The following is an 18,870-nucleotide window of genomic DNA, read 5'->3' on the forward strand; positions in this document are numbered from 1 at the left end:
GTCTGGTTTGCTAGCCCAAGTTAGATCGTTCTGGTTGCGCGTGGGGCATTCCTGCCCGATTCTTGCAAAGCACTGCAGCCCGCGCCTCCCGCGCGTCCCTGCCCTGCCCCCACTTCCCAATGGCGGACGCAGGCGTCTGTGCTGCTTTTCCGCTGGGGGAGTTACTGTTGGGCTTGTAATCTCTTGGATTTAATTATTTATTTATTTTTCCCTTCCTGTTATGTTGCCCTCTGTTTCCAAGGCTCGCCACAGACTTGGCAGGGAGAGTGTTTCCTGGTGTTTGGAAACCTCTCTTCTTAAAATTCCCTTCCCGGGACGGGCTTCCCTTCCTGGGACAGAGCTCTCTCCCCACCTCTTTTGTCTCCTTTTTCATCTTTTTTATTTTTTCCTACCAGTTTTTGAAGACAATGGTCTGCTTTTCTGGTTGCCTGATGTCCTCTGCCAGCCTACAGAAGTTGTTTTGTGGAGTTTGCTCAGTGTTGAAATGTTCTTTTGAGGAATTTGTGAGGGAGAAAGTGGTCTTCCCGTCCTATTCCTCCACCACGTTAGGACCACCACCTGAATATTGAGTTTTAAGTCAGGTTTTTCACTCTTGTTTTAATAGTTTTCGGTGAATGATGTCGGATTTGTGATCTCCAAAGATTTATCCTTGGGGCCAGGGACAAGGCTTGATTACTCGAGCAGTTTTGTGTAGCAGAATTTTATTAAAGTGAAAGCTTCTGACATAGACATCAGAAGGCCTATGGAGAGTGTCCCTCTCTAGTCTTAGCAAGGGAGCTACATATTTTTTCAATTGGTTATTACAATAAGTGAAAAGTGTGTCTCAAGGTTGTAAAGGTCTTATCAGACCCACTCCCACAATATACATTTTAAGACAACAGGATTAAAGCTAACAATAGAAAGATCTTACCAGACCAACTCCCATGCTATACATTTTAAGATGACAGGATTAGTCAGAAGGTTCTCAAGAAGGAGAAACATGTCCTTAAGCAACATACAATGTTATTATATAATCATTGGTACAGAGTTTAAGGGAAAACACATCCTTGAGCAAGATGAGTGGTTTTGTTGTGCAATCATCAGCTCTGGGCTTATAGAAAAAATGTTTGTCCTTTTCTCTTCCTTGAGAACTCCAGCCCCCTATCTTCTCCTTGAGAGCCCCAGACTGGTTTCTCCTCCTTGGGGACCCCAGACTTCTTATCAACCTGCCTAGGAATTGACTGTCTCACTCTTTCATCTCCATCAAGAGGTTGTTTAGCTCTTCTTCAACTTCTGCCATTAGAGTGGTATCATGTGCATATCTGAGGTTGTTGATACTTCTCCTGGCAATCTTGATTCCAGCGTGTGATTCATCCAGCCTGGATTTAACATGATATACTCTGAACAGAAGTTAAAGGAACATGGTGACAATATACAACCTTTTCATACTCTTTTAGAATTTTGAACCATTCAGTTGTTCCATGTCTTGTTCTAACTGTTTCCTCTTGATCCACATACAGGTTTCTCAGGAGACAAGTAAGGTGGTCTGGTATTCCCATTGATTGAAGAATTTCCCACAGTTTGTTGTGATCCACACAGTCAAAGGCTTTAGTGTAGTCAACGAAGCAAAGGTAGAAGTTTTTCTGAATTCCTTTGCTTTCTCCATGATCTGATGAATGTTGGCAATTTGATCTCTGGCTCCTTTCAAAACACCCTCACTCCCCAGTTTTCCCTTATAAGCCTTTAATTAGTATATAGTTTGCATTAACTGTTATTCAATACTTTGGGAAGCTCAAAGAAATATCCCTTGTTAGGGCAAATACAGATTTTTTTTTTTTTTTTGGAAGTGGGATCTTCAGGAATACCAACAGTTCAGTTCAGTTCAGTCACTCAGTCGTGTCCGACTTTTTGCAACCCCATGAATTGCAGCATACCAGGCCTCCCTGTCCATCACCATCTCCCGGAGTTCACTCAGACCGACGTCCATCGAGTCCGTGATGCCATCCAGCCATCTCATCCTCTGTTGTCCCCTTCTCCTGCTGACTCCAATCCCTCCCAGCATCGAGTCTTTGCCAATGAGTCAACTCTTCACATGCGGTGGCCAAAGTACTGGAGCTTCAGCTTTACCATCGTTCCTTCCAGAGAAATCCCAGGGTTGATCTCCTTCAGAATGGATGGGTTGGATCCCCTTGCAGTCCAAGGGACTCTCAAGAGTCTTCTCCAACACCACAGTTCAAAAGCATCAATGCTTCAGCACTCGGCTTTCTTCATAGTCCAACTCTCACATCCAAACATGACCACAGGAAAAACCATAGCCTTGACTAGAAGGACCTTAGTTGGCAAAGTAATGTCTCTGCTTTTGAATATACTATCTAAGTTGGTCATAACTTTTCTTTCAAGGAGTAAGAGTCTTTTAATTTCACGGCTGCAGTCACCATCTGCAGTGATTTTGGAGCCCCCCCCCCCCCAAAATAAAGTCTGACACTGTTTCTACTGTTTCCCATCTATTTCCCATGAAGTGATGGGAACAGATGCCATGATCTTCGTTTTCCGAATGTTGAGCTTGAAGCCAACTTTTTTGCTCTCTTCTTTCACTTTCATCAAGAGGCTTTTAGCTCCTCTTCACTTTCTGCCATAACGGTGGTGTCATCTGCATATCTGAGGTTATTGATATTTCTCCCAGCAATCTTGATTCCAGCTTGTGTTTCTTCCAGCCCAGCGTTTCTCATGATGTACCCTGCATAGAAGTTAAATAAGCAGGGTGATAATATACAGCCTTGACAAACTCCTTTTCCTATTTGGAACTAGTCTGTTGTTCCATGTCCAGTTCTAACTGTTGCTTTCTGACCTGCAAACAGATTTCTCAAGAGGCAGGTTAGGTGGTCTGGTATTCCCATCTCTTTCAGAATTTTCCACAGTTTATTGTGATCCACACAGTCAAAGGCTTTGGCATAGTCAATAAAGCAGAAATAGATGTGATTCTGGAACTCTCTTGCTTTGTCCATGATCCAGTGGATGTTGGCAATTTGATCTCTGGTTCCTCTGCCTTTTCGAAAACCAGCTTGAACATCAGGAAGTTCAAGGTTCACGTATTGCTGAAGCCTGGCTTGGAGAACTTTGAGCATTACTTTACTAGCATGTGAGATGAGTGCAACTGTGCAGTAGTTTGAGCATTCTTTGGCATTGCCTTTCTTTGGAATTGGAATGAAAACTGACCCTTTCCAGTCCCGTGGCCACTGATGAGTTTTCCAAATTTTCTGGCATATTGAGTGCAGCACTTTCACAGCATCATCTTTCAGGATTTGAAGAGCTCAACTGGAATTCCATCACCTCCACTAGCTTTGTTCATAGTGATGCTTTCTAAGGTCCACTTGACTTCACATTCCAAGATGTCTGGCTCTAGATTAGTGATCACATCATCATGATTATCCGGGTCTTGAAGATCTTTTTGTACAGTTCTTCCATGTATTCTTGCCACCTCTTCTTAATAACTTTTGCTTGTCTTAGGTCCATACCATTTCTGTTCTTTATCGAGCCCATCTTTGCATGAAATGTTCCCTTGGTATCTCTAATTTTCTTGAAGTGATCTCTAGTCTTTCCCATTCTGTTCTTTTCCTCTATTTCTTTGCATTGATCGCTGAAGAAGACTTTCTTATCTCTTTCTGCTATTCTTTGGAATTCTGCATTCAGATATTTATATCTTTCCTTTTCTCCTTTGCTTTTTGCCTCTCTTCTTTTCACAACTATTTATAAGGCCTCCCCAGACAGCCATTTTGCTTTTTTGCATTTCTTTTCCATGGGGATGGTCTTGATCCCTGTCTCCTGTACAATGTCACAAACCTCATTCCATAGTTCATCAGGCACTCTATCTATCAGATCTAGGCCCTTAAATCTATTTCTCACTTCCACTGTATAACCATAAGGGATTTGATTTAGGTCATACCTGAATGGTCTAGCGGTTTTTCCTACTTTCTTCAATTTGAGTCTGAATTTGGTAATAAGCGGTTCATGATCTGAGCCACAGTCAGCTCCTGGTCTTGTTTTTGTTGACTGTATAGAGTTTCTCCAGCTTTGGCTGTAAAGAATATAATCAATCTGATTTTGGTGTTGACCATCTGGTGATGTCCATGTGTAGAGTCTTCTCTTGTGTTGTTGGAAGAGGGTGTTTGCTATGACCAGTGCATTTTCTTGGCAAAACTCTATTAGTCTTTGCTCTGCTTCATTCCACATTCCAAGGCCAGATTTGCCTGTTACTCCAGGTGTTTCTTGACTTCCTACTTTTGCATTCCAGTCCCCTATAATGAAAAGGACACCTTTTTTGGGTGTTAGTTCTAAAAGGTCTTGTAGGTCTTCATAAAACCATTCAACTTCAGCTTCTTCAGCATTACTGGTTGGGGCATAGACTTGGATTACTGTGATACTGAATGGTTTGCCTTGGAGATGAACAGAGATCATTCTGTCATTTTTGAGATTGCATCCAAGTACTGCATTTCAGACTCTTTTGTTGACCATGATGGCTACTCCATTTCTTCTGAGGGATTCCTGCCCGCCGTAGTAGATATAATGGCCATCTGAGTTAAATTCACCCATTCCAGTCCATTTTAGTTCGCTGATTTCTAGAATGTTGACGTTCACCCTTGCCATCTCTTGTTTGACCTCTTCCAATTTGCCTTGATTCATGGACCTGACATTCCAGGTTCCTATGCAATATTGCTCTTTAAAGCATTGGACCTTCCTTCTATCACCAGTCACATCCACAACTGGGTAGTGTTTTTGCTTTGGCTCCATCCCTTCATTCATTCTGGAGGTATTTCTCCACTGATCTCCAGGAGCATATTGGGCACCTACTGACCTGGGGAGTTCCTCTTTGGTATCCTATCATTTTGCCTTTTCCTACTGTTCATGGGGTTCTCAAGGCAAGAATACTGAAGTGGTTTGCCATTCCCTTCTCCAGGGGACCACATTCTGTCAGACTTCTCCACTATGACCTGCCTGTCTTGGGTTGCCAGGCAGGCATGGCTTGGTTTCATTGAGTTAGACAAGGCTGTGGTCCTAGTGTGATTAGATTGCCTCGTTTTCTGTGAGTATGGTTTCAGTGCGTCTGCCCTCTGATGCCCTTTTGCAACACCTACCATCTTACTTGGGTTTCTCTTACCTTGGGCGTGGGGTATCTCTTCATGGCTGCTCCAGCAAAGCACAGCCACTGCTCCTTACCTTGGATGAAGGGTATCTCCTTACCGCCGCCGTTCCTGACCTTCAATGTGGGATAGCTCTTCTAGGCCCTCCTGTGCCTGCACAGCCATTACTCCTCAGGTTGCTCCTCCTGGTCACTGGCCCTGGCTTCAGGCATGGGTGGCTCCTCCCAGCTGCCGCCCCTGGCCTGGGGCTTGGGGTGGCTCCTCAGGGTCACTGCCCCTGGCCTCGGGTGCAAGGTGTCTTCTTCCGGCCGCCTCTGACCTCGGACGTGGGGTGTCTCCTCCTGGCTGCCCCTGACATTGGATGCGGGGTAGCTCCTCCAGGCCGCCACTCACCTCGGACACAGGGTAGCTCCTCTCAGCCATTCCTGTGCCGTCGCAGCCCAGCACTCTAGGCTGCTACACCAACAGGTATGTCAAATCATGACAGATTTATTGGGAATAAAACTCTGAATTGGCTCTGTCTGATGGCTACAAGGTCTCTGGTGTTTTACCAAGAATACAAGCTATTCTTTTTCAGGTGAATTACGCTACTTGAAAACATGGAGCAAGTTAAAACAGAACAACACTTCCTATTCTTATCGGGATTCTGTTGTTTTTCTTGAATAAATGCCCTCATCATATTACCGTGTGTCATAGTTAGTTTCCAGAGTTCTGAAAAAGTTATCTACAAGGGAAGCCATTTTTCTCATTTCTTTTATAAAGGAGAGAATTTTCTTACTCAGATTTTATACCTTTCACACTTTAACATGCATGTTGAATTATTCATTGCTTTCTATTTATGGCTATAGTTGCTCAGTATTTACCTACTTTTCCCTGAATGACTCACTGAAACCACTCATCATCTTCTTAATAATTAAAAAATTTAGTGCTGTCTATTTCTCATTAAAAATATTAAATATAATTTTAACCTGGCAAATTATTAGTTTTATTACAAAGGAAGAGAAGAGGAGAGGAGGATTACTGATGGCTAGTCTCTACCTGCTTCTGTCTGCTTCTCCTGCCAGCCCACCTCTAGGGCTTCTCTGCTGTTCTGTGGTAAACCATGCATGGCTAGCTTGGTGCCTCTTGTCTTTCACCCAGGAAGGGTGACTGTGGAAAAGACTAATGAGATCCTCTACCCCAAATTTTCCTTTACCTAGGCTACCTAATCCTTCTCCCAGAGCAGCAGTTTCCTCCCATATAAGGAAACAGCCAACCTCTAATTCCTCAGACCCTTCACAATCATGATGTAAGTTCCTCAGAAATTATACTCTCCAGAGCAAGTCCATGACTGGGCTGATGTTGATCCTTGTGAGCAACTTGTCAGTTACTTAAAACACAACTTTGAACAAGTTATTTAATCTCTTTGTAATATCAGGATGATCTTTCATTAGATGCATGTAATGCTTAAGTAATATAATGTTGCTGCTGCCGCTGCTAAGTCACTTCAGTCGTGTCCGACTCTGTGTGACCCCATAGATGGCAGCCCACCAGGCTCCCCCGTCCCTGGGATTCTCCAGGCAAGAACACTGGAGTGGGTTGCCATTTCTTTCTCCAATGCATGAAAGTGAAAAGTGAAAGTGAAGTCGTTCGGTCCTGTCCGACTCTTCAGACCCCATGGACTGCAGCCTACCAGGCTCCTCCATCCATGGGATTTTCCAGGCAAGAGTCCTGGAGTGGGGTGCCACTAGGAGGATTTAATTAAGCATTTATTGTAGGTAAATTTTTATGTGTAATTTTTTGCACATAATTATGTATAACAATAATGTGCAGTTAATTTTAATGTACAGTAAAAACACATAGAATAGATATTTAATAAATGTATTCTTCACATAACTCAGCTCTCCATTGGAATAGTTTGCTTTTGGAAATTCAAACAAAAATAGATATGATCACCCACTCTTGGACATCCAGAGTTCCTGACAATTTCTGTGCATTCTCTTGGGCTTAATTCCTCCTGGTCATCTCTCAGATCTCTGTTTCCTGGACTCTTCATATCCCTGGACTCTACACTTTCCTCCTATCTGATCTTCCTGACACACACATTACGTAGATCCAGGTCTGTCTTCCTTTAATTCCCCAAAGATTCCCAGCACAAAGTGTTTGTGTTCAGTAAACTCTTTGCAAGATTTCTGAAGTTGGTATGTTTGCTTGTTTATGTGTTATGCCTAGTACAGGATGGTTAGTGTGTTGAATATGAGATAGGCTACCTCAACTTTTTAAAAGTTCTAGGTGTTTTGCTAGCATATAAATTCTACTGTGTGGCTCTCTCTCAGTGTCCTTGGCCTATACCACATTGCTGCTTCTTTCTCTCTAGGCTCCTCCTTCCCAACCCCCTTTAGCAAATGATTTTCAAAACCAAACATTTCTCACACAAAGATTGCTCACAACACATGTAGGGACATGACAGAGAAGTACATACCAGACTCATTCAGTTTCACCTGAGAATGACCAGTGGATGAGCTGCCTGGATTTTGACAGCGTACAGAAGTTAGTGACCACAGGACACACAGACCATCTTTTGACGTAATTTCCTCGATAATAGATGGGGTTGGAGGCAATGAGCCTGGTCGATATTCTCTTGTATGAGATGTTACAGAGCAGTGTAAGGGAGAAGAAAATGGACTCTTGTGAGTTGTTTGAGGTCACAGAGTGGGGTGGGACAATGGCTGTGGTGTAGTGAAATTTTTTCTGGAGTTTGTGGTTGAGAGTACACACCTTTCCCTGATTCACTGTGTGATTTTTTTGCAGGTCATGCAGCCACACTTGATCTCAGTTTTCACATCCAAAAATGGGTTTAGTGCACCCATGAAAACCTTGAGTGCATGACTGAGTGCATGCCAGTCTTGTGGATGCAGCATTGGGTCTGGGCAGCTGAGGAGAAAGCCTCAGTGGGGAGAAGGAGGCATGGAGCAGGAGTTAGGTAGATAGGGCTGCTCCTGTGGAGTGTGGGATGAGACAGTTCTCAGGTGTGGGGGCTCAGTCTAGGGAGAAGACACCAGAGCCCGAGCCTCAGCAGGTGGAAGTGAGTCTGAGGCAGCTGAGGCTGTGGACAGGAGGAGTGTAGATATCTACTCCTGCCCCTCTGTGATAACAGGAGCAGGTCTGGCAGAGGATGAAAGGAAAGTGGTGGGTGTGATGCAGATAAGAGCCTATCAGAGACCATGGAGTCTGGCATTGCCTTGTGTGTAGGGAGGATAACTGCTTCTAATGACAAGCAAGAAAACCAGAATAGTGCAAGAACTGATATATGCTAATATTTGTACTGGGCATGTAAGAACTCGACACTTTTCACAACCTTTAGTTTCTTTTGCTAATGGCTTCTTACTTGGGCAACTGATAGTTGAAGTTCACAGAAAATCAAGCAGGAAATTTATTTCATTAAATGGTATAAAGAAGAAGATATCTTGCCCATCCTGGGTGTAATAGTGTAATTTCTGTGCTGGATCATAGGTTGATATTAGTGACCAAGGATGCCTGGATTGAGCTGTTAACCAGGGGAAACTAGTAAAGGGATTATAATGGGGGCAGGGGTAAGGAGTGTGAGGTCACCAAATTAGCATGACCACAGGAATGGGGCACCTTGCCAATACAGTGTCAGTTCAGTCACTCAGTCGTGTCCGACTCTGCGACCCCATGAATTGCAGCACGCCAGGCCTCCCTGTCCATCAGCAACATGGTCATAAAGTGGAATTGTTTATATATTTATTCTGCAATAGTTTATTGAGGTCCTATTGTAGGTTCTGGGGATAATATGAAACAGTGGAGTGGCTTATTCTAGCCCTGTGAGCTGACATCCAGAACTAACTTGATAGCCCCACCCTTGGGGTGGGGAAGAGCCCAAGAACTCTTTGGAGTGAAGCCTTTCCCGCTCTCTTGCTGTTCCTCCTAAATGTTTCCTCTGTAGCTGGATAAGCTGGCAGGCAGCCTGAGATGGAACCCTCCTCAGAAGACCCCCACCTCTACCGGACCACCTGGCTCCTGGGACTCACCAGCCTTCTCCTCAGTGAGTAGCCTGGGCTGTTTGGGGCAGGAGGCAAGATACAGGGACCTCTTCTCTCTCTGATGTCTTAAGTTATGTTGAGGCTGCGACCCCTGATTGGAGGCAGCCTTGGCTAGAGTAAGGGATCCATTACTAGGGAGGTGAGGTCACTACTGTTCAATAACAGGGAAGCAAAGAGAGCCTGGGGCTACTTGGGAAGAGGAATAGAGAGAGAGATACAGAAGCAGCTTCTGGGGACCAAAGGAGTGGGAACAAGGCCCCCTTGACCTGACAGAGGGAATGTAATGGCCTCTGCCACTGTCCATGGAGAAGGGGCAGACGTAGAACCCTGTATCTGAATTGGAGGAAGCATCTGGAGTCTAGTTTTCGTGGGCTGATGCAGGATGTTGAAGATTGTAAAATTGTAATTTTGTAAAAGGAAGAGTAGCCTCCAAAATTTAAGGGTGTCTGTATAGCCACATGTTGTAAAAGAATGAAGAAATCATGGAAGGAACAGTAAACTGCTAAGTGGGTTACAGCAGGGGGTGAACTTGGAGAAGAAAGAAAGGAGGGCGAAGCAGAGAGGATGGAATTAAGCAAAAAGGGAACTTAAAGAATGACTGTCATGAGAAAGTTGTATATCTCATTTATTTATTTATTTTTAGCTTTCTAATTATTTTTTGCATTGAAGGATAATGGCTTTACAGTGTTTTGTTGTTTCCTGTCAAACCTCAAGATGAATCAGCCATAGATATACATATATATCCTCCCCTCTGAAACTCCCTCCCATCTCCCTCCCCATCGCACACTTCTAGGTTGATACAGAGCCCCTGTTTGAGTTTCCTGAGACATACAGCCAATTCCCAGGTTGTATATCTATATTACATATGGTAGTGTAAGTTTCCATGTTGCTCTCTCCATACAGCTCACCCTCCCCTCCCCTCTTATCATGTCTGTAAGTCTGTTCTCTGTGTCTGTTTCTCCATTGCTGTCCTGCAAATAAATTCTTTGGTACCATCTTTCTAAATTCCATATATATGTGTTAGTATATGATATTTCTCTTTCTCTTTCTGACTTACTTCATTCTGTATAATAGGCTCTGTGTTCGTCCACCTCATTAGAACTGACTCAAATGCATTCCTTTTTATGGCAAAGTAATATTCTATTGTGTATATGTACCAAAACTTCTTTATCCATTCATCTGTTGATGGACATTTAGGTTGTTTCCATGTTCTAGCTGTTGTAAATAGTGCTGAAATGAACAAGGGGATATGTGTGTCTTTTTCAATTTTGGTTTCCTCATGATACTGCCTAGGAGTGAGATTGATATTTCCTCATGTATGTTCCTAGGAGTGGGATTGCTGTGTCATATAGTGGTTTTATTCCTAGTTTTTAAAGGAATCCCCATACTGTCTTCCTTACTGGCTGTATCAATTTACATTCCTACCAACAGTGCAAGCGTTTCCTTTTCTCCACGCCCTCTCCAGCATTTACTGTTTGTAGACTTTTTGATGATGACTTTTTGTCCAGAGTGAGGTGATTGTAGTTGTACAATGAGTGTACTATATCATTGTAATTTTGATTTGCATTTCTCTAATAATGAGCAATGTTGAGCATATTTTCAGGTGTTTGTTAGCCATTTGTAAGTCTTCTTTGGAGAAATGTCTGTTTAGGTCTTTTCCCCCTTTTTTGATTGAGTTGTTTGTTTTTCTGGTATTGAGTTGTATGAGCTGCTTGTATATTTTGGAAATTAATCCTTTGTTCATTGCTTCATTTGCTATTATTTTCTCCCATTCTGAGTGTTGTCTTTTCATCTTGCTTATAGTTTCCTTTTCTGTGCAAATTTTTAAAGTTTAATGAGGTCCCATTTCTTTACTTTTGCTTTTATTTCAATTATTCTAGAAGATGCTTCATAGAGGATCTTTCTTTGATTTATGTCATTAAGTGTTCTATGTTTTCCTTTAAGAGTTTTCTAGTTTCTGATCTTAAATGTAGGTCTGTAATCCATTTTGATTTTATCTTTGTGTATGGTGTTAGGAAGTGTTCTAATTTCATTCTTTTACATGTAATGGTCTAGTTTTCCCAGCACCACTTATTAAAGAGACTGTCTTTGCCCTATTATATATTCTTGCCTCCTTTGTCAAAAATAAGGTACCCATAGGTGCCTGGGTTTATTTCTGGGCTTTCTATCTTGTTCCATTGATCTATATTTCTGTTTTGTGCCAATATCATAGTGTCTTGATGACTGTAGCTTTGTAGTATAATCTGAAGTCAAGAAGGTTGATTCCTCCAGCTCCATTCTTCTTTCTCAAGACTACTTTGGCTATTTGGGGTCTTTTGTGCTTCCACATGAATTGCAAAATTTTTTGTTTTAGTTCTGTGAAAAATGCCATTGGTGCTTTGCTAGGGATTGCATTGAATCCGTAGATTGCATTTGGTAGTATAGTCATTTTCACAATATTGATTCTTCCTACTCAGGAACATGGAATATCTCTCCATCTGTTTATGTCATTTTTGATTTCTTTCATCAGTGTCTTATAATTTTCTTTTTTTTTTAATTAGTTATTTGTTTGTCTTTACTTATAACTTTATCTTTGTCATTGTAAAAGCAATATAACCACATTAAATAGAAACCAGAAACATGAAAACACAATCACCCACAATCCCATAGTCTAACAATATTATCATTTTGAAAGAATTAACACCTAATTTTTTTTTCATACATAGCCTACTCATTAACAAGAGAAAGTGTGCACATATAAATTTTCCATTCTTTGTCAACATGATTTATTATTATTACTAAAAAAATGGCAACCTACACTGTATACCATTTTGCATCTTGCTTGTTCCATTTAACTTTCCTATTACTTTGAGATATTTCCACATAAATAAAATTGAACATTATAATACAGTCACATGTTACCACATAACTCTTTATAATCATCATCCTTAATGTCTGTAAAATATTTGAGTAAATGACTCACCGATTTTTAATATAAATATTTATCAAGCACCTGAAACACTGGCAGGGTGCTAGTAATTCTCAGATTAAAGGGAGATAGACCACACCCTTGAAGGAGGGCGCAGCAGAGTGGAGGAGACAGGCAGGTAAACAAGTAATTACAGGTAGTCTCCAAGTGTCAAACTGGGAGAATGTAGGAGGTGCTGAGGATATGAAAAAGGGAGCCCGGAAAATGCTGATTGAAAGTGTTGATGATAAGTAAGAGGGCTCAGCTCATAGACACAGGGCAAGGAGAGTGCTTAGGGAGAGATCAGGAATGATGTGTGCAAAGAAGAGAAACACGAAGAAACGTCGTGGTCCAGAGTACAGGGAGTTGGGTATAGCCTCTATTCTAGCATCTTCAAGTTGTCACCAAGTTTTCAATATTGCTGTGATGTACAACTTGCAGCACAGAAATTTTTCTCATATTTTGGAGTATTTTGTTGGCTAGATTCCCAGAAATGGGACTAGCATCTTCAAGTTGTCACCAAGTTTTCAATATTGCTGTGATGTACAACTTGCAGCACAGAACTTTTTCTCATATTTTGGTGTATTTTGTTGGCTAGATTCCCAGAAATGGGACTGCTGAGTCAAAATGTAGGAGCACCCTGACCTACGACATATAACCAAACTGCTTTCCAAATGGATAGAATCAGTTTATAATGACACCAGAAAATGTATGAGCAAACCATTGCTTATTATCTGTATATCTTTACCACTGAGTTAACATCTATTTCTTTAATTACTGTAAAGTTAATTTTCACCATATTTATTACTATCTGATGTCTTTGTATGTGATCTGTTTTCTGTATACAATTCTTTTGTCTCCTTAGGTAAGTTTATTCCTAGATATTTTTTGTTGTTGTTTTGCAATGGTGAATGGGATTGATTCCTTAATTTCTCATTCTGATTTTTCATTGTTAGTATATAGGCATACAATTGATTTCTTTATTGATTTTGTATCCAGTGACTTTGCTAAATTCACTGATTATTTGTAGAAAATTTCTGATGCTATGTTTAGGGTTTTTTATGTATAGTATCATGTCATCTGCAAACAGTGAGAACTTCACTTCTTTTCCAATATGGATTCCTTTTATTTCTTTTTCTTCTCTGATTGCTTTAGCTAGGACTTTCAAAACTATGTTGAATAATAGTGGGGAAAGTGGACACCATTGCCTTGTTCCCGATTTTAGGGGGAATGCTTTTAGGTTTTCAACATTGAGAGTAAATTTTGCTATGGGTTTATCATAAATGGCTTTTACTATGTTGAGGTTAGTTCAGTTAAGTTCAGTCACTCAGTCACGTCTGACTCTTTGTGACCCCATGAACCACAGCACGCCAGGCCTCCCTGTCCATCATCAACTCCCAGAGTACACCCAAACCCATGCCCACTGAGGCAGTGATGCTATCCAACCATCTCATCCTTTGTCGTCTCCTTCTCCTCCTGCCCTCAATGTTTTCAGCATCAGGGTCTTTTCCAACGAGTCAGCTCTTTGCATCAGATGGCCAAAGTATTGGAATTTCAGCTTCAACATCAGACCTTCCAGTGAACACCCAGGACTGATTTCCTTTTGGATGGACTGGTTGGATCTCCATGCAGTCCAAGGGACTCTCAAGAGTCTTCTCCAACACCACAGTTCAAAAGCATGAATTCTTTGGTGCTCAGCTTTCTTTATAGTCCAACTCAGACATCCATACAGGACTACTGGAAAAACCAAAGCCTTGACTAGACAGGCCTTTGTTTGCAAAGTAATGTCTCTGTTTTTTAATATGCTGTCTAGGTTGGTCATAACTTTCCTTCCAAGGAGTAAGTGTCTTTTAATTTCATGGCTGCAATCACCATTGGCAGTAATTTTTGAGCCCAGAAAAAATAAAGTCAGCCACTGTTTTCCCATCCATTTGCCATGAAGTGATTGGACCAGATGCCATGATCTTAGTTTTTTGAATGTTGAGCTTAAAGCCAACATTTTTACTCTCCTCTTTCACTTTAATCAAGAGACTCTTTAGTTCTTCTTCACTTTCTGCTATAACGGTGGTGTCATCATATCTGAGGTTATTGATATTTCTCCCAGCAATCTTGATTCCAGCTTGTGCTTCTTCCAGCCCATCGTTTCTCATGAGGTACTCTGCATATAAGTTAAATAAGCAGGGTGACGATATACAGCCTTGACGTACTCCTTTTCCTATTTGGAACCAGTCTGTTTTTCCATGTCTAGTTCTAACAGTTGCTTCCTGAGCTGCATACAGGCTTCTCAAGAGGCAGGCCAGGTGGTCTGGTATTCTCATCTCTTTCAGGATTTTCCACAGTTTATTGTGATCCACACAGTCAAAGACTTTGGCATAGTCAATAAAGCAGAAGTAGATGTTTTTCTGGAACTCTCTTGCTTTTTTGATGCTCCAGCGGATGTTGGCAATTTGATCTCTGGTTCCTCTGCCTTTTCTAAAACCAGCTTGAACATCAAGAAGTTCATGGTTCATGTATTGCTTAAGCCTGGCTTGGAGAATTTTAAGCATCACTTTACTAGCATGTGAGATGAGCGCAATTGTGCAGTAGTTTGAGTATTCTTTGGCATTGCCTTTCTTTGGGATTGGAATGAAAACTGACCCTTTCCAGTCCTGTGGCCACTGATGAGTTTTCCAAATTTGCTGGCATATTGAGTGCAGCACTTTCACAGCATCATCTTTCAGGATTTGAAAGAGCTCAACTGGAATTCCATCTCCTCCACTAGCTTTGTTTGTAGTGATGCTTTCTAAGGCCCACTTGACTTCACATTCTAGGATGTCTGGCTCTAGGTGAGTGATCACGCCGTCGTGATTATCTGGGTCAAGAGGATCTTTTTTGTACAGTTCTTCTGTGTATTTTTGCCACTTCTTATTATCTTCTGATTCTGTTTGGTCCCTACCATTTCTGTCCTTTATCGAGCCCATCTTTGCATGAAATGTTCCCTTGGTATCTCTAATTTTCGTGAAGAGATCTTGTCTTTCCCATTCTAGGTTTTCCTCTATTTCTTTGCATATGTTACTGAGGAAGGCTTTCTTATCTCTCCTTGCTATTCATTGGAATTGTGCATTCAAATGGGTATATCTTTCCTTTTCTGCTTTGCATTTCACTTCCCTTCTTTTCACAGCTATTTGTAAGGCCTTCTCAGACAGCCATTTTGCTTTTTTGCATTTCTTTTTCTTGGGGATGGTCTTGATTCCTGTCTCCTGTACAATGTCACGAACCTCCATCCATAGTTCTTCAGGCACTCTGTCTATCAGATCTAGTCCATTACATCTATTTCTCACTTCCACTATATAGTCATAAGGGATTTCATTTAGGTCATACCTGAATGGTATAGTGTTTTTCTCCATTTTCTTCTATTTAAGTCTGAATTTGGCAATAAGGAGTTCATGATCTGAGCCACAATCAGCTCCTGGTCTTGTTTTTTTCTGACTGTATAGAGCTTCTCCATCTTCGGCTGCAAATAATATAATCAATCTGGTATTGGTGTCGACCATCTGGTGATGTCCATGTGTAGAGTCTTCTCTTGTGTTGTTGGAAGAGGGTGTTTGCTATGACCAGTGTGTTCTCTTGGCAGAACTCCATTAGCCTTTGCTCTGCTTCATTCTGTACTCCAAGGCCAAATTTGCTTGTCAGTCTAGGTGTTTCTTGACTTCCTACTTTTGCACTCCAGTCCCCTATAATGAAAAGGACATCTTTTTTGGGTGTTAGTTCTAGAAGATCTTGTAGGTTTTCATAGAAGTGTTCAACTTCAGCTTCTTCAGTGTTACTTGTCAGGGCATAGACTTGGATTACTGCGATATTGAATGGTTTGCCTTAGATGAACAGAGATCATTCTGTCATTTTTGAAATTGCATCCAAGTATTGCATTTAGGACTCTTTTGTTGACTGCGATGGCTACTCCATTTCTTCTAAAGGATTCCTGCCCACAGTAGTAGATATAATGGTCATCTGAGTTAAATTCACCCATTCCAGTCCATCCTAGTTAACTGATTCCTAGAATGTCAATGTTCACTCTTGTCATCTTGTGTTCAACCACTTCCAATTTGCCTTGATTCATGGACCTAACATTCCAGGTTCCTATGCAATATTGCCCTTTACAGCATAGATCCTTGCTTCTATCACCAGTCCCATCTACATCTGTGTGTTTGGCTTTGGCTTTGGATGGAGCTTTGGCTCCATCCCTTCATTCCTTCTGGAGTTATTCTCCACTGATCTCCAGTAACATATTTTGCATCTACCGACCTGGGGAGTTCATCTTTCAGTGTCCTATCTCTTTGCCTTTTCATACTGTCCATGGGGTTCTCAAGGCAAGAATACTGAAGTGGTTAGCCATTCCCTTCTTCATTGGAGCACTGCTTGCTGTAGCCGTGAAGAGATACCCCTCATTCAAGGTAAGAGAAACCCAAGTAAGATGGTAGATGCTGAGAGAGGGCATCAGAGGGCAGACAGACTGAAACCACAGTCACAGACAACTAACCAATCTGATCACATGGACCACAGCCTTGTCTAACTCAGTGAAATTAAGCCATGCCATGTGGGGCCACCCAAGACGGCTGGGTCACGGTGAAGAGGTTTGATAGAATGTGGTCCACTGGAGAAGGGAATGTTGAGGTAGGTTCCTTCTGTGCCCATTTTTTGAAGAGTTTTAATCATTAATGTATGCTGAATTTTGTCAAAGGGTTTTTCTGCATCTGCTGAGATTATCATATGGCTTTTATCTTTCAATTTGTTAATAAGATGTATCACATTGATTGATTAGTGTTTACTGAAGAATTCTTGCATCCCTGGAATAATCCCAACTTGATCATGGTGTATGAGCTTTTTAATGTGTTGTTGAATTCTGTTTCCTAAAATTTTGTTGAGGATCTTTGCATGTATGCTCATCGGTGATATTGGCCTATAGTTTTCTTTTTTGTGTGTTGTCTTTGTTTGATTTTGTTATCAGGGTGATGGTGGCCTCATAGAATGAGTTTGGAAGTGTTCCTTCCTCTGCAAGTTTTTGAAAGAGTTTTAGATGGATAGGCATTAGCTCTTCTCTAAATGTTTGATAGAATTCTGTGAAGCCATTTGTTACTGGGCTTCCCTTTACTGGGGAGAATTTTGATCACAGCTTCTATTTCGGTGCTTATAATTGTGTTCTTCATAATTTCTATTTCTTCCTGCTTCAGTCTTAAATATTGAGTTTTTCTAAGGATCTGTCCATTTCTTCCAGGTTATCCATTATATTGCCATATAGTTGTTCATAATAGTCTTTTATTATAATCCTATGTATTTCTGCATTGTCTTTTAACCTCTCCTTTTTTATCTCTAATTTTGTTGATTTGATTCTTCTCCCTTTTTTCTTGATGAGTGTAGCTAAAGGTTTGTCCATTTTGTTTATCTTCTCAAAGAACCAGCTTTTAGTTTTATTAATCTTTACTATTATTTCTTCCATTTCTTTTTCATTTTGATCTTTGTGATTTCTTTCCTTCTGCTAATTTTGGGACTTTTTTGTTCTTTTTTTCCAGTTGTTTTAGGTATAATGGTAGGTAGTCTATTCAAGGTTTTTCTTGTTTCTTGAGATAGGATTGTATTGCTATGAACTTCCCTCTTAGAACAGCTTTTGCTGCATCTCATAGGTCTTGAGTTGTCATCAATTTGTCATTTGTTTCTAAGGATTTTTTGATTTGACAAATGGCAGTTACAAAATCAGGAAAGTAATTAAATAATGGAATATACACATATACATATACACTCCTAAGCAAAATCAGAACAAACAAAAATAAAGTACAATAGATTGACCTGGTGAACAAAGGAAACCAAAAATGATATCTACCAGTTAAGAACACAACTAACTAAAGCAGACACTGGAGAAAAAAGCCAAAGCAAGGTGCCCCTGGATTTCACTTGTGCAACCCCCCTAGCTCCACCCCCGATGCATGACTCAGCAGTATTGCCTTGCTTCCATGGCTGCTTGACTTTCCTCCACAGGCGTTTCCCATCACAACATGCTGACTCAGGTCCCCTAGGTCTGCCTCTCTGCAGTCAACAGCAGCCCTTGCCCTGGGATTACTCCACAATCCCTGCATTCCAGCTCCCAGACACTGCCTAGGGGACCTGTGTCCCTGTCTGGGGTATGACTGTAGCAAAGACTATTTGATTCTCCTTCCATTTAGGCTGCCACAGATCAGCTGTTTCACTCTCAGCCTTAAATGTTTCTCCTCTTACCCAGACAATTGCCCTGATGTGGGGTCAGATGCCTACTTCATTTTCCCCAACTGCTGAGGCAGGTCCAGTCCTACTAACTGTTTCCCCCCCTAGTGCGTTTATCCTACCAAGTTTTTCATGCTTCCATATATTGTTTTCCAGTGGGCAGGTACTCCTGTCTGCTCTCAGGTGGTGTTCTGCAAGCACTTCTGTGTCTGAAGGTGCATTCCTGATGGATCTGTGGAGGGAGATGTGCTCTGCATCCACCTACTCCTCAACTATCTTGTTCTCTGTATATCTCATTCATCACAGGTTATGTGTTTATAATGAAATTAAACAAAAACTGATGAAAAATAATAAGGCCCAGTGAAGTATCAATTCTGAAGAAACTTTGGAAAACTTCTATTGTTTTAATTTTTGGATTTAGTATCTCAGTCATTATATGAACTTGTCAGAGTGAAGAAACTTTGGAAAACTTCTATTGTTTTAATTTTTGGATTTAGTATCTCAGTCATTATATGAACTTGTCAGAGTTATA

At 41.2% G+C, this 18,870-nt stretch overlaps 1 protein-coding gene across 12 annotated transcripts in view; it reads left to right on the forward strand.

The window, feature by feature from the left end:
* LOC121820615 (uncharacterized) overlaps positions 1-18,870 on the forward strand; it is a 76,800-nt gene that overhangs the window by 28,888 nt on the left and 29,042 nt on the right. For 10 of the 12 annotated variants that reach the window (XR_009597543.1, XR_009597545.1, XR_006061218.2 and 7 more), the window contains exon 1: positions 9,027-9,162. Coding sequence is in view for 7 of the 12 variants with exons in the window: in XM_060403088.1 (XP_060259071.1) it covers positions 9,090-9,162 (73 nt within the window). In the remaining 5 variants the exon portion in view is untranslated. Of the gene's footprint in view, positions 1-4,909; positions 5,586-9,026; positions 9,163-18,870 lie in introns of those variants that run through there. The other 2 variants (XM_042255924.2, XM_060403086.1) reach the window with 2 other exon arrangements.

Source organism: Ovis aries, chromosome 1, assembly GCF_016772045.2.
Source record: "Ovis aries strain OAR_USU_Benz2616 breed Rambouillet chromosome 1, ARS-UI_Ramb_v3.0, whole genome shotgun sequence".
Taxonomy (NCBI): Eukaryota; Metazoa; Chordata; class Mammalia; order Artiodactyla; family Bovidae; genus Ovis; species Ovis aries.